At 43.7% G+C, this 15,185-nt stretch overlaps 1 protein-coding gene across 3 annotated transcripts in view; it reads left to right on the top strand.

Annotated features, from left to right (window-relative positions):
* The window catches only part of LOC124110536 (telomere-associated protein RIF1-like), a 52,889-nt gene that overhangs the window by 15,057 nt on the left and 22,647 nt on the right, over nt 1-15,185 (top strand). For all 3 annotated transcript variants that reach the window (XR_007218200.1, XM_048383046.1, XM_048383045.1), the window contains exons 12-25: nt 303-413; nt 852-1,009; nt 2,037-2,120; nt 3,060-3,133; nt 3,870-4,050; nt 4,605-4,709; nt 5,816-5,965; nt 6,754-6,853; nt 7,102-7,244; nt 8,380-8,568; nt 9,815-10,017; nt 10,927-11,032; nt 12,023-12,208; nt 14,361-14,440. Coding sequence is in view for 2 of the 3 variants with exons in the window: in XM_048383046.1 (XP_048239003.1) it covers nt 303-413; nt 852-1,009; nt 2,037-2,120; nt 3,060-3,133; nt 3,870-4,050; nt 4,605-4,709; nt 5,816-5,965; nt 6,754-6,853; nt 7,102-7,244; nt 8,380-8,568; nt 9,815-10,017; nt 10,927-11,032; nt 12,023-12,208; nt 14,361-14,440 (1,870 nt within the window). In the remaining variant the exon portion in view is untranslated. The remainder of the gene's footprint in view (nt 1-302; nt 414-851; nt 1,010-2,036; nt 2,121-3,059; nt 3,134-3,869; nt 4,051-4,604; nt 4,710-5,815; nt 5,966-6,753; nt 6,854-7,101; nt 7,245-8,379; nt 8,569-9,814; nt 10,018-10,926; nt 11,033-12,022; nt 12,209-14,360; nt 14,441-15,185) is intronic.

The following is a 15,185-nucleotide window of genomic DNA, read 5'->3' as shown; positions in this document are numbered from 1 at the left end:
ATGACGGCAGCTTATAAATAATCCAGTGATTCACGTTGTCCTTGACGTTTTTGAGTAGTTCATGAAGATTTGTTCCCAGATTGAAGCAATGGCATTAAAATAGTGTATGCCTACAGTCTAAGACTTCAGCTACTAGTCTGAGGGGTGACTGTTTTGTAAGCTCAGCTGGTAATTGTTCAATAATAGCATCCAAATATACAAAAAACGAAAAGGTTCGGGCTATGGACTGTAGTTTCTTGGGGCACACTTTTCCTATTAAATCTTCTTGGCTGTTATTTGATTTGACCCTGTTTGTGTTGTAGATGGTCTGGCATGTGAAGTGGTCAGCGGGACGCCCATGTTCCTGAAACATGCCTCTGTGATAGTGTCCAGTAGTCTTGACCTTGTCTGTGCCCAGGGACCTCACATACCAGGTGGGTGTGTCGGCATACAGGGTGGTGTCGGTATACAGGGTGAGTGTGTCGGCATACAGGTTGGGTGTGTCGGCATACAGGGTGGTGTCGGCATACAGAGTGGGTGTGTTGGCATACAGAGTGGGTGTGTCGGCATACAGGGTGTGTGTGTCGGCATACAGGGTGGGTGTGTCAGCATTCAGGGTGGATGTACAAGACTGGGTAGGTTAATGGTAGGTTAGCACAACACTAAAATGGGCCATCCAATCCAATTACTTTCCCGCAAGTTATTGAGTTTAAGCTTCAGTGAATAATTCACTCATTCACTCACTCACCCACCCACCCACTCACTCACTCACTCACTCACTCACTCACTCACTCACTCACTCACTCACTCACTCACTCACTCACTCACTCACTCACTCACTCACTCACTCACTCACTCACTCACTGTTTCAGAGTCCCACCTGATGTTCATTTGGCAGTGTCTGCTGTTCCACCTCCGTTCCGCCATCGAGTCATCCTCGCGGTCTGAGAATAGAGAAGCTCTGTCCAGCTTTCTCGGACACTTCCAGACACTCGTCTTCAGCCAGAGTCTTCCCCCCAAAACTGTCATGGTAGGTGCTGACTACATCGTGCCAAGCTGGAACCCCCAGTAAAATCTTATACCAGGGTTACTCTCATCGCTTGCCTTCATCACTGGGAATCGGCTGTCTTACTGGTGTAGTGAGTCGGCTGTCATACTGGTGTAGTGAGTCGGCTGTCATACTGGTGTAGTGAGTCGGCTGTCATACTGGTGTAGTGAGTCGGCTGTCATACTGGTGTAGCGAGTCGGCTGTCTTACTGGTGTAGTGAGTCTTTGGAAGATTCCCAAAAGTAGTTGCATTTCTTTGTGCTTTCCCAGAGTTTTACATGATGCTCAAATGTTGATTGGACGCAGAAAAAGAAGATACCGCATCCCAAGGGATGCCCAATAATATTGACTGTACCTACAGCACATCAAGAGCAGTTATTGGTGTCTGTCATGTCATCTATCAATCATGACAAGTCCATTATAAAACATACTGTTCACTACGCCAGTTTACTGCATTACAGTACTCTCCTGTTGCCTGCAAGGAATATTAAAATTAATAGTTGGTGGTCCCCACTTTTGTAAGTCATATTAAAACCCTGCATATAGCTGTTGTGATAAAAGGGGCACGGGTGGCCCAGTCGTCTAAGGCGCCGCAATTTGCTGTGCAGAGTTGCGTCCCTTGGGCACCCCAGAAACCTTTGATTATGGGTTTGAATCCTGGTTCGCCCCGACTATGTTTCTAGGTTTGTCAGCACCATACCCATGCTCGTGGGTTTTACCGAAGTAGTAAATGTCTTAAGACCTGCATCACTTCGGGCTTTCCTCCCACATTAAGCTGACACGCCGTGATATAACTCGAATATTGTTAAAAGCGACGTTTAACATAACTCCCTCGCACATTGATGTGATAAAAGTAAAATACTGTTCAAAGATTGCGTTCAACTCAACTCTTTCCCTCATTACACACCTTTTTCAGGGGTGGCTCGTCACTGAGGCCCAGGTGTGATTCCCCGTACTTGTACTTGTTGGAACGACAGTTGGAATCAGTTTTCACTATTTTCTGTTTCCAGAAACTATTTCATCCTGTGTGTAACTTGCCCCAAAAGGCACTGGCATCAACAGCGTACAACATCAACAGCGGCAAGGTCGTACGGGTAGGGGACGTTGCTTGTTCATAATGCTTACAATCTGTATAGTTCATGCTAGCCACGACAAGTAACAATCTAATAATGGCAGTCCTGATGGAAGGTACCATTTAGGAATTGATCAGAGCTCCAGATAACTTTTTGAGCAATTGAGTTTTTACTCGAAGGTTTCTATTTTAATTGGGTTATTACATTTTGCATTGGGTAACCAATATTTTTTCACTCATCTATTCATCACCCTATTGGGTTTTTCCAAAAATTAGTGAACATTTTGACAAAATGAAACAATGTTTTAGATGTATATAACTGTTCTAAATATATAAGCTTGACTCGGAAAGTAAATTAGCTTGTAATTGTTATTAGCCCCTTTGTACGCATGCTGAAATAACTTCATTGGATATTTACGCATGCTGTTTTTTTACATTTGAGTTTTTCATTTAATGCATGCTTTTCTGTATGCAAGTTAATTCAAAGTAATTGGGTTTTGTATATTTTGGGGGGTATTTTACGCAAATATGCTGCTTATCTGGAGTTCTGCTTGATACAAGATGGAACTGTATAAAAATGAAAGAAATTGTAAACATTGTAAACATGTTTGTCTTGTTCCAGCAGGACTACAGACTCTGAGTACTAGTGAAATAAATTCTTAACCCCCCCCTAAATTTCTCCGGTGTGATATATTCAGCTGAATGCAGCTGAAGCAGCACCTTGTCTTTGTTATATATGAGCAAGCTGACAAGGTCAGGATGTCATCTGAAGGATGACTCCATGCTCGGTACATGGTACATGCAGCTGAAATATTGCTGAATGCGCCCTTAAATAAATTGCAAGTAAAATACTGTGTAAATGTCCTTGGCCTGCTCCTTGCAACAATGCTTCATGAGTTTGTGTCCGCCATGTTGGTCTGCTTGCTGGGCTGTGTGTGATAGTGTCTGGCTCCTGCTGCAGGGGACACCGGCTCTGTTCCTGTGTGAAGTTCTGCTGGCACCAACCCTTCTCAAAGATTTGGCCAGCTCAGAAAAGTGAGTTGAATAACTGCTGACACATTGTTTAAAATGGGAAAAGGAATGTCCAGATATGGCCATTTGGGCTTTTATTAACCTTCCCTGTGATGAGGTATTGGGTGTTCAGCAAATGAGAAAATTTCAAGAAAAATTACTCGTATCATATTGCAACATTCCATCTCTATACATCAGTAAGCTCTCACAATTTAGATAAAATCGTATATATTAGTTGTAAGACGTTGTGATTTGCTCGTCGCGCCGAAGACCCGGGTTTGAATCCCGACATGGGTACAATGTGTGAAGCCCATTTTTGGTGTCCCCCGCCGTGATATTGCTGCAATTTTGCTGGAATATTGCTAAAAGCGGCGTAAAACCAAACTCACTCACTCACTTATAAGCAGAATTGACATCAGGCATATGTCATTTTGTACACATTCAAGGCTCTTAAAGCAATTTTTGGTAATTATCAAGGTGGGGGAGGGGGGGGGGGGGGGGGGTGTCAACCGATGGAATCAGACAGAATTCCAATGCCGTTGAAATATCAAATCCCTTGCCTCGAAAGGGCTACACTCAAACGAGACAGAGAGAAAGGGGCAACAAAAACTCAACTGACCCTAGCAGCTCTTAAAACACAATATAGTGCTGGATTAAAAAACATACAAACAGACTAAGGCTAATAAGTAAAACCCCAACTAAAAGGCCTGGAAATTTAGTGTTCCATATCTGTATGAGCCCTGCCATTCCTCCATTCCAGTTTCATCAGCCTGTTTTCGACTCTGATCAACTGTGGGACCAGTACTGTCACCGGAGTTCTGGAGTTCTGCCAGGCAGTGACCAACGTCGTCAACGAACAGGCTTCCTTCATCACCAACCCTGACGCTCTCTGGAGGCTCTGGAGCATCCTCGCCAACACATTGCAGGAACATATTGTCAAGGTAGGTCTTGATGATCGGCCAACATGTTGTGGGAACACGTTGTCAAGGTAGGTCTTGATGATCGGCCAACATGTTGTGGGAACATATAGTCAAGGTAGGTCTTGATGATCAGCCAACATGTTGTGGGAACATATAGTCAAGGTAGGTCTTGATGATCGGCCAACACGTTGTGGAAACATATTGTCAAGGTAGGTCTTGACGGTGTCTCAAGCACTGATCATGAAGATAATGTTGATCATGTCAGTCTTTGCCAAATTGTTATGAGTCCACCAGTCCAAACATGGTTCTTAGCTATATTTTCTGTAGATTTTAGTGTTATATGGACTAGTATTAGCGGAGCTTACTAGACTGAACAGAATTTTACTAGTCTGGCTTCGGACTAGTGGCTAAACACACAGTCATGTAGATGATGATATAGGATGAGATTGAAGTGTAGGCTTCTATCTCCCCCACAAGTTTAAAATGTCCAACCCATGTTCAAGGTATCATGATGTACGATTGCTGTGAACAGTGATGTGGTGATGTAGACTGATGGTGGTGAGTTGTATTTCCAGACAAACGAGGTGAATCAAGGCGACTCCCTGGAATACAACTTCGACTCCTTGTACACGGTCTTGTTGTTCCCTGTCAAAAACAAACTGGGGACCCGACTGACACAGGTGAGAATTACTGCAGCTTCTTCGTGATTTTGAGTTTGCGTTAAGGTTACACACAACCAAATGTTTTCCCACAGACTTCTGTAGTAATGTGATGTTTTTTCAAAAGATAACAAAGCATTTAACAGCTATTTTCAGTATGTGTGTGTACATTTTGGCCTTAGAGTAGCAAGAAGAACAAAAAATATTACCAGCTTTGCCCCATCCTTTTCTGGGTACAGGAAGCTACACACACCAACCCCAGTTCCGCACCAAGTGTCACTTGCTTGAAATTACCTGTGGTCACATTCAGCATAAGTCATCATGTAGAAAAAGACAGCACTAAATATAGAAAAACATGGTCAGTTTTAATAACTGGATGGATGTACATTTAAAAGACATAAAAATCTTACACAATATCCTCCAATCACAGCTGTCAGATGATTCAGTCTTTTCTTCTGAAAACTGCTTGTTGAATGACTGATTCTGATTTGGTGTAGTAGTACCTGTGAAAGTGTGACAAATACTCCATCTTCCCAGGGCAAGGGAGTTAACTGACTATAAAAGTCAAGTTTCCACCCTCGACGAATAGTCCAATCAAAATCGAGTAACGAAATTGACATCCGGTTTGTAAAATGCTGTGCAGATTTCGGTGGATTGCAGGGTTTGCAAAACATAGGTTCCGTCAACTTCGTATAAACAGATATTTTCCAAATCTTTTCATGTTTATGATCAAGGTGCTCACATGATTGGATGCACTTCACGAAGTAAGACCCGTTTTATCACAATATAGATCTTGATTATCGATCAGATCGTCTTCACTGGGGGCCACCATTTCGTGAAGCAAATGCAAGTGCTATGAGAGGTGGAATCTGACTGGTTAAGGAGGGAAACATAAAAGGGACACAACTAGTAATAGCCACTGGTGGCGCTACAATCGAGTCCAGAAATGCCAGCCTAGTTCGGCATGGGTGGAAACTGGACTTTTACAGACAGTTAACTCCTTTGCCTCGGGAAGATGAATGACTCTGAATTAACAAGATGTTAATCAGGAACATAAAACATTTTTAAAATTACATTTCTACTTGAAAATATCGTGATTTTCGTGTGTGTGTGTGTGTGTTCCCCAGCCTATCTGCAAGTCACTGCTGAAGACGTGGGGAGAGTTGTACAGGAGTTTTGCTCGTCTCTCAGCCCTCGTGACAACTGCAGAGGCCAACATTGCTTGTGAAGAATTTTGCCAAAAAGTCCTCCAGTGTCTTGAAGACGAGTCGTGGAAGGTAAGGAAGCCCAGATGTCTGTTATACTCTGAGATTTGCAGGATACAGAGCATGGTGATGGTTCTAACATGAGTTCGGTCGTCACCATGACTTCCTTGCCGTGTGCTCCAGTTCTGGTTGTGGTTTTTCTATGGGGCTAGTGTGCTGTTGTGTTACTGTGTTTAGTATCAAGTAGATATATACTTGTTGTATATTCCCCAGGGAGCTGAGAATGAAAATCGTGTGCAAACGGAACTATTGAATGCACATCATTTATTTATTTATTTATTTATTTGTTTATTTATTTGTTTATTTATTTATTTATAATCGTGACAAATGGTGGCTTATTGAATTTACTGATGATATTCTCTTCAAAAACCCATGGGAATATTTCTGTACGATATAATGACTGACATCTTAATGTTTGACTAGCCTAGTGGTTAAACATTCCAAATTTACAGCTTTAATTCCCTGCATGGGTGCAATATGTGAAGGTATCCCTGGTGTCCCATGTGATGTTTCTGGAATATTCCTCAACATGGCCTAAAAAGTAACTCACTCAGTTTTTCAGATACCCTGTCCACTAAGCCAGATTAGACATAATCTGAAACTGTGCTTGTTTCTGACAGTAGAGCGGAGTGTAACTGACTCAGTTTTTCAGATACCCTGTCCACTAAGCCAGATTAGACATAATCTGAAACTGTGCTTGTTTCTGACAGGAGAGTGGAGTGTAACTGACTCAGTTTTTCAGATACCCTGTCCAATAAGCCAGATTAGACATAATCTAAAACTGTGCTTGTTTCTGACAGGAGAGCGGAGTGTTGGAGTTCGTGGCTCAGATGTGTCAGGTTGTGATTGACAATGTCGACTTCTCGTCACTTGGGACCGGCAGCGGGTTTGCTCATGGAGGTAGGAGGACGTTTATTAAAAGAATTATTTTTAACTGTACCATGCATCACTTCTTAATGCATCTACTGCTGTTTTTTTACTTAGGAGATGAAGCTGTGAGAGGTCTGGCTACAGAAGATGTTGTACCAACTAGTTTTGATAAGATCAGGTTGTCTAGCGTGTCTTGTATACTTGACGATGCATTTGAAATTTATGATTTTGTGTGGAAATTGGTGTTTGTTTTGAGAGCCATCTTCCATCCTCCATAGCTTCTCTGAGTCCGTCAAAATGGATCAAGCGGAAGAACAAGCCAATGGAGAATCTCCAGTCCTTCATTAAGTTGCTGGTCCACCTGGTGGAGAATCTCGCGGAGTTGACAGAGTCAGGGGAGACAACTCTCACTGCCAAGCAGGTACACATCATTACTACTTTGAGTTGTAAATTCTCTTATTTGGCTTATTATTTCTGGAATATAATATAAATAGTTCCGAATGTTCAAGAGGAAGGTTGCATGAGGTTTTGAGCCAATCAGATGTCAGCGTCCTAATACTATTCGGCTGCATTGTCAAACTTGCAGCATTGGTCAGTGGTTGATCAGAAGTTTACTCATGTTTGATGTAGGAGAATTGAAACCACAGCTAAGACAAACCCTGATATCATTGATCAAGAGATAAGACTGAAACAAGGTCACTAGTAGAGCTGAGCATCGCCTGGTATCTTGTACACTACATCAAATAGTTAGAAGTTAAAAAATCACTGAAATACAGCTCTAAATCCTCTTTCTTCATACATTTATTTATTGAAATCTCAAAAACCTAAATAGAGTCTGGACCAGACAATCCAGTGATTGACATCATGAGCATCGATCCGCACAATTGGGATCGATGACATGTATCAACCAAGTCAGCAAGCCTGACCACCCGATCCCGTTAGTGCTTGTCGTATAAGTCGACTAACGGGATCGGGTGGTTAGGCTTGCTGACTTGGTTGATACATGTCTTCGATCCCAATTGTGTGGATCGATGCTCATGATGTCAATCACTGGATTGTCTGGTCCAGACTCGATTATTTTACAGACCGCCGTCATATAGCTGGAATATTGCTGAGTGCGGCGTTAAACAACAAACAAGCACACAAAACAAACCTCAAAAACCGAAACAAAGAAATCCACAAGAACAAAAAGTTTCAAATGAAGGGATGGTTATTAAATGTAACAGTAAGTTGGGGCTTGCTCAGCTCAGCTACCTCGTCCTTGTGTTCTTCGATGCTTATAGGTGGCGCAATGCTACTTCTGCCATTATGGAAGGTAACTCTATTAGTTCCTGTTCTTTTTATAGCGAATTGCAATCTCACAATTTGACGATTTAGGTATCGTGTGTAGCTAAGTATCGTTGATATCGTGGGTATCTCTGAATCGTCACAGTCCTATTTACTAGCCATCGTCATACACCAAGTCCAATGTTTCACCTTCCAACAACTTGTCCTGTTCCAGGAACATCCTCAACAGCTTGAATAGTTTACTTGTATACCATACCATGTTATTGCAGAAACCGGCAAATGTGACTGCAGGTGCCACGCTGCTGGTGGACGTGTTGGCGACGTTGTTCACACACATCAACGTGTCGACCATCATCGCACGGATGCTGGGGCAGCTGGCCACGCCCACTTCCTGGTTCTTCTCCGCGTCCAGCAGGAAGACGTGCAGCAGGCTCTTTAACGCAGCGTTCATGCAGAAGGTAGGAGGGAAGCTTCAAGAGCACTGTGCTCAACTTACTTTTTTTTCCACAAAATAACTGCAAGACAATAGGTTAAAAGAAGGAAACAGCTACAGATAAGCAGCGTATTTACGTAAAATACCCCCCAAAATATTCCAAACCCAATTATTTTCAATTAACTTGCCTATAAAAATGCATGCATTAAATGAAAAACTCAAATGTACGCGTGAATACCCAATGAAGCTTTTTCAGCATGCGTACAAAGGAGCTAATTTCCGAAACACAATTACGAGCTTATTTACTTTCCGAGCCAAGCCTATATATTTAGAACAATTTTATACATCTGAAACATAATTTACATTATATCATTTCTTTATAATCTTAAAATGTTTACTAATTTTGGGGAAAACCCAATAGAGAGATAAATAGATGAGTGAAAAAATATTGGTTACCCAATGAAAAATGTAATAACCCAATAAAATAGAAACCGTAGAGTAAAAACTCAATTTTTTAAAGTCAAAAAGTTATCTGGAGCTCTGACAAAATAAGAATAATTAACGCAATGTCAGAATGAAAGGAAGTGTGTCCTGAGGATCTGTTTCTGTCTTTTTGAATGGGGAGTGAACTAGCTGATATCTGGACTCTTGTCCATTGGTTCAAGCTGTAAACTGGGGCAGTAGGGTGGCCTAGTGGTTAAAGCATTCGCTTGTCATCCCGAAGGCCGGGTTGATTCCCCACAGGGATACAATGTGTGCATCCCATTTCTGGTGTCCCCCGTCATGATATTGCTGGAATATTGCTAAAAGCGGCGTAAAACCATACTAGATTGCCTCTTTCTTTCAGCTCAAATCATATGTTTTCGATATTGGTCATAAAACATTAATGAAACTGAAATTTTGAGAGAATGAATAATTAATTTTATGAATCTGTTGCAAAAGCCTAGCTTTTCTTGAACTAATATTTTGAATACATTGACATAGATCATTTTTCGCGAAGGGAAAATGTTCACCTGACTTTCAAGCTAAGTTAGACTTTCAGTTTGATGGTCATGGGTGTCCTCAGTTTGCTGTGAGGAGTTTCCTCCCTTCTCCAACCAGGATCCAGTGATCGTTAGTTCAACTTTAACTTGATTTAGTTTTGATCTTGGGTTTATCAGCACCATACCCATGGGATTCACCAAAGTGGCTGATGGCTGAGGTGTCTGTATTTTCTCCCACGTTCACCTGCCTTGATGAGACTGAGCTGACCCGGGCACTCCATGTTTCAGGTGGAGAAGCTGTGGCTGGATATTTCCACCTGCATCCAGAGTCGCTACACCATGCAGTATGACACGGAGTTCCTGGCGTGTGTGTCGCCGCTGCTGCAGGAGACGTTGTTGCACCCGCGCCGACAGATCAAGAACCAGTCTCTCATTCTGTGGAAGGCCACCTTCAGTCACGCAGCCCCGCTCACCTACCCAGAAGAACTCAAGTGAGTGGCTCAGCAGAGTTGTCTCCCTTTGCTGGGATCTACTCAAGCCCCTTCCCAGCGCGTGACACCTTCGTTACACTCCCGGTCACATCACTGCCACCACTGTGGGCGCGGCCATTACAAGAATCTTGAAATTTGCCCTCTAACCCCAAACGTAGTAACGTTGATACTTTTGTTTATGTCTTTGGGAATGCCATTATATTTCATTTTGAAAAGGTTTACGACTGCCCATGTTTTCTAGATGAATTTACTTTGTTGTTTTAATAATCAGATTGGTTCGAGATTGCAGACTAACGGAAAATCAACCAACTTCTCCCTTACATTCTTACTATATCAATAACATGATAGTTTTATTGAAACAGAAATTCAAATTGACAAACAAAGAAAGTAATTTATCAGCGGTAAGTGTATTCGGCGTCACGACAGTCGTCACTTGTTTGTAAACATAACGGTCATTCGGTTGCGAGTTCAACTCCAAGCATGGTTGTGGCCACCTATTCACAGTGGGGAGTTTTGACTGGTGGCAGTGATAGTATAGAGAGCTCTGCGACCGGGCTATAGCTGTGAGGAGCTTGGGATGTACTCAAGCACCTTTGTTACAATGTCGGTAACATCGCTTCCAGCATTGTGGGTGGCGCCTTTACAAGAATTTTGAAAATGCCCTCGAACCCTAATTGTAGTAACGTTTATACTTTTGTTTATGTCTTTTGGATTGCCATCATATTAAATTTTGAAAAGGTTCACAACTGTTCATATTTCCCAGATGAATTTACCTTTTTCTTCGTTTGATCAGATTGGTTCGAGATTGCAGACCAGCAAGTAATTTTTTTGGTCCATGGCAGTTTGTAAACAAATAATGTGGGTCCATGACAGTTGCATCTGGTGAATGTTGGTTGGTGTGTATTGCAGGCCCGTGTTGATGAAGGTGAAGGAGAAGACGCCTATCATGCTGCCGGGGTGGGTGCAGACGGACACCAACGTCATTGAGGAGACACCCTTCAGCCAGTACAGCCAGGTAGTCTTCTAGTGTTGTCCCTCCTTGAAGATCTGGGTAGAATTCATTTGCTGACTTGGTTGATGCATATCATCGTGTCCCAATTGAAGGATTGATGCTAATTATATCAATCACTGGATTGTTTGACCAGACGTGATTGTTTACAAATCATCGTCATGAAGCTGGAATATTGCAGAGTGCAGCGTTAAACAACAAGGACTACAGTTGTCATGCTAAGTTACATATAGTGTTGTCCGGCCATTGCTGTTGTTATCAACGTGCTTGTGTTTACATTGCACAGAACTAGCAGAACAAACCTAAATTAACCAGTCACGCAGGACCCGAGAAGATCCGGGGTTGGAATAGGTCTTCAGCAACCCATGCTTGTCGTAAAAGGCGACTATGCTTGTCGTAAAAGGCGACTAATGGGATCGGGTGGTCAGGCTTGCTGACTCGCTCGCCAATTGTGTGGATCGATGCTCATGATGTCAATCACTGTATTTTCTGGTCCAGACTTGATTATTTACAGACCGCTGTCATATTGCTGAGTGTGGCATTAAACAACAAACCAATCAACCAGTCATGCAGTCTGAGTTAGCACTTTGTTTTGTGATGCACAATAAGTTAGCACTCGCCCAAGTTGTTATCAGTTATCACAAATCATTATGATACATTGCGCCAAATTCTGTCAATAAAATAAAGTTAAGAAAGTTACAAAATTCACCATTAAGTTTGACTAGTTCTTGATTTCACTTTCTGTCGTAGTGGTTGTCACCATGGTTACTGATTTCACAACATGGTGATGTGGTTCCCATGGTTTCTGATTTCACGATCTGTCATGGCGGATGTGGTTCTTGTAGAAGGAGTGTTGGTCCTGAAACAAACAGACAATATGTTTATCTCCTAATGCTGGGAAATATGTGATGTGATCAGGCAAACAGTTCTATTTAACTTTATTGCAGTATATCAATGATTGCAATTTTATATCAAAATGTCAATGTTCGTTTGTAGATGGACTCATTCGCCCCCGATGCCCGTCTCCCTGGGCTCCCCTCCCCACACAAGATCGTGGGCAGCTTCATGCATAAGGCTGTGTCCCCCAATATAAAGAAGTCCCCCGCCAAACTGCCACCTCCTGATGTCCGGCCTGTCGGTTCCGCCAAGAAGAAGCTCTCTGTCAACGACTTCAAAGAGGAGGTAATGACAAGTGCAGAATGACACTGTGGGGAGTCTTGGTCAGAATGTCACTGTGGGGAGTCCGGGTCAGAATGACACTGTGGGGAGTCCGGGTCAGAATGACACTGTGGGGAGTCTTGGTCAGAATGTCACTGTGGGGAGTCCGGGTCAGAATGTCACTGTGGGGAGTCCGGGTCAGAATGACACTGTAGGGAGTCCGGGTCAGAATGTCACTGCAGGGAGTCCGGGTCAGAATGTCACTGCAGGGAGTCCGGGTCAGAATGACACTGCAGGGAGTCCAGGTCAGAATGTCACTGTAGGGAGTCAGGGTCAGAATGACACTGCAGGAAGTCCGGGTCAGAATGTCACTGTGGGGAGTTCGGGTCAGAATGTCGCTGTAGGGAGTACGGGTCAGAATGTCACTGTGGGGAGTCCGGGTCAGAATGTCACTGTAGGGAGTACGGGTCAGAATGTCGCTGTAGGGAGTCCAGGTCAGAATGTCGCTGTGGGGGGTCCGGGGCAGAATGTCACTGTGGGGAGTCCGGGTCAGAATGTCACTGTGGGGAGTCCGGGTCAGAATGTCACTGTGGGGGGTCCGGGTCAGAATGTCGCTGTAGGGAGTACGGGTCAGAATGTCACTGTGGGGAGTCCGGGTCAGAATGTCACTGTGGGGAGTCTGGGTCAGAATGTCACTGTAGGGAGTCTGGGTCAGAATGTCACTGTGGGGAGTCCAGGTCAGAATGTCACTGTGGGGAGTCCGGGTCAGAATGTCACTGGGGAGTCCGGGTCAGAATGTCACTGGGGAGTCCAGGTCAGAATGTCACTGTAGGGAGTCTGGGTCAGAATGTCACTGTAGGGAGTCCGGGTCAGAATGTCACTGTGGGGAGTCCGGGTCAGAATGTCACTGTGGGGAGTACGGGTCAGAATGTCACTGTGGGGGGTCCGGGTCAGAATGTCACTGTGGGGGGTCCGGGTCAGAATGTCACTGTGGGGAGTCCGGGTCAGAATGGCACTGTAGGGAGTCCGGGTCAGAATGGCACTGTAGGGAGTCTGGGTCAGAATGTCACTGTGGGGAGTCTGGGTCAGAATGTCACTGCAGGGAGTCCAGGTCAGAATGTCACTGCAGGGAGTCCAGGTCAGAATGGCACTGTAGGGAGTCCGGGTCAGAATGGCACTGTAGGGAGTCCAGGTCAGAATGTCACTGCAGGGAGTCCGGGTCAGAATGTCACTGCAGGGAGTCCAGGTCAGAATGTCACTGTAGGGAGTCTGGGTCAGAATGTCACTGTGGGGAGTCTGGGTCAGAATGTCACTGTGGGGAGTCCGGGTCAGAATGTCACTGTGGGGAGTCCGGGTCAGAATGTCACTGCAGGGAGTCCGGGTCAGAATGACACTGCAGGGAGTTCGGGTCAGAATGTCACTGTGGGGAGTCCGGGTCAGAATGTCACTGCAGGGAGTTCGGGTCAGAATGTCACTGTAGGTAGTCAGGGTCAGAATGTCACTGTGCCAACTTGTGGATAGCATGTCCTCGTTCCCCAAGGCATGGATTGTTGATAAAAAATTGATAATTGGATTGACTGGTCCAGACTTGATTATTGACAGGCCACCATGTTATTGCTGTAGTAATGGTGATTGCGGCATAAAACAGCAAACACTAGTTTATATTGATATAGATGTTTAGATTCTGGTTGTCATTGATTCTGGTTTTCATTGATTCTGGTTTTCATTGATTCTGGTTGGCTTTTGGTAGTGAATGGCAGTTGATTGTGATTGGCTGTTGATTGTGATTGACTGTTGATTGTGATTTGCTGTTGATTGTGATTGACTGTTGATTCTAGTTGTTGATTGTGATTGGCTGTTGATAGTGATTGTGATTGACTGTTGATTCTGGTTGTTGATTGTGGTTGGCTGTTGATTGTGATTGACTGTTGATTCTGGTTGGCTGTTGATTGTGATTTTGGCTGATGATTGTGACTGGCTGTTGATTGTGATTGACTGTTGATTCTGGTTGGCTGTTGATTGTGATTTTGGCTGTTGATTGTGATTGGCTGTTGATTGTGATTGACTGTTGATTCCGATTGGTTGTTGATTCTGGTTGGCTGTTGATTGTGATTGGTTGTTATTGTGATTGGATGTTGATTTCGATTGGTTGTTGATTCTAGTTGGTTGTTTTCAGGACTTTGTGATCATCAAGACGTCTCCCAAGAAGAAGCGAGTTTTAACAGAGCACCAGAAGGAGGTGATGAAGGAGAGGAGGTGAGTTATCTCATCACATTTATTCCTGGTAGTTTTACCCCACACAAGTTACACCCTATTGGGATAATGGCGGATGGATGCGGATGCGAGTCTCGAGCGATGCACAAAAGTGTGTCGGCCTTAATCATGAAAGTATGTCCCAGTCAAGCTGTCGTAACATGCACATTTTGCTGTCCAAAATTTTGTTGTTGGAAGAAGTTGTGGCCATTCTGGGCGCCTTATTGTCAGGCCTGGGAACCCAATACAGTGAGAGCTCCCATAATGTGTCCCCCATAAACTGGCCGAAGTAGCACCATGGTGGTAGCAATTCCCTGTATTCTGTGCTCATGAAGATCTGATTAATAGTCTTGCTGAGCGTGTGTGTGTTTGTTTCCAAATGAGTGGATTTTTGCTATTAAATTTTGTCGGTTCAGCTTGAAACAATTTTTTTTTAAATATGTGTTTTGTTTTCCCCAACAACCCTTATCTGGAGCCCCGGATCTTGGACCTCACTTCTTTGTTTTCTGGAGTTCCACCCTACCTTTTTTCAAATTTGATGCCAATAGTGTATATTTTTGCACTTATGTAGATATATCACTCATTATGATCAATATGGTGACACTGTTGTCATTTGAAACAAGGCTTTCACTGACACTGCACTTGCCATTTTTCGAAACGGGTGGTCGGGTGGCCGAGTGGTTAAAGCGTTCGCTCGTCACACCAAAGTCCTGGGTTCAATTCCCAACATGAGTACAATGTGTGAAGC

This window comes from Haliotis rufescens, unplaced genomic scaffold (genome assembly GCF_023055435.1).
Source record: "Haliotis rufescens isolate VD_foot unplaced genomic scaffold, xgHalRufe1.0.p SCAF_43, whole genome shotgun sequence".
Classification (NCBI taxonomy): Eukaryota; Metazoa; Mollusca; class Gastropoda; order Lepetellida; family Haliotidae; genus Haliotis; species Haliotis rufescens.
Note: the sequence above shows the minus strand (reverse complement) of the source record. Positions and strands in the feature narration are given on the sequence as shown.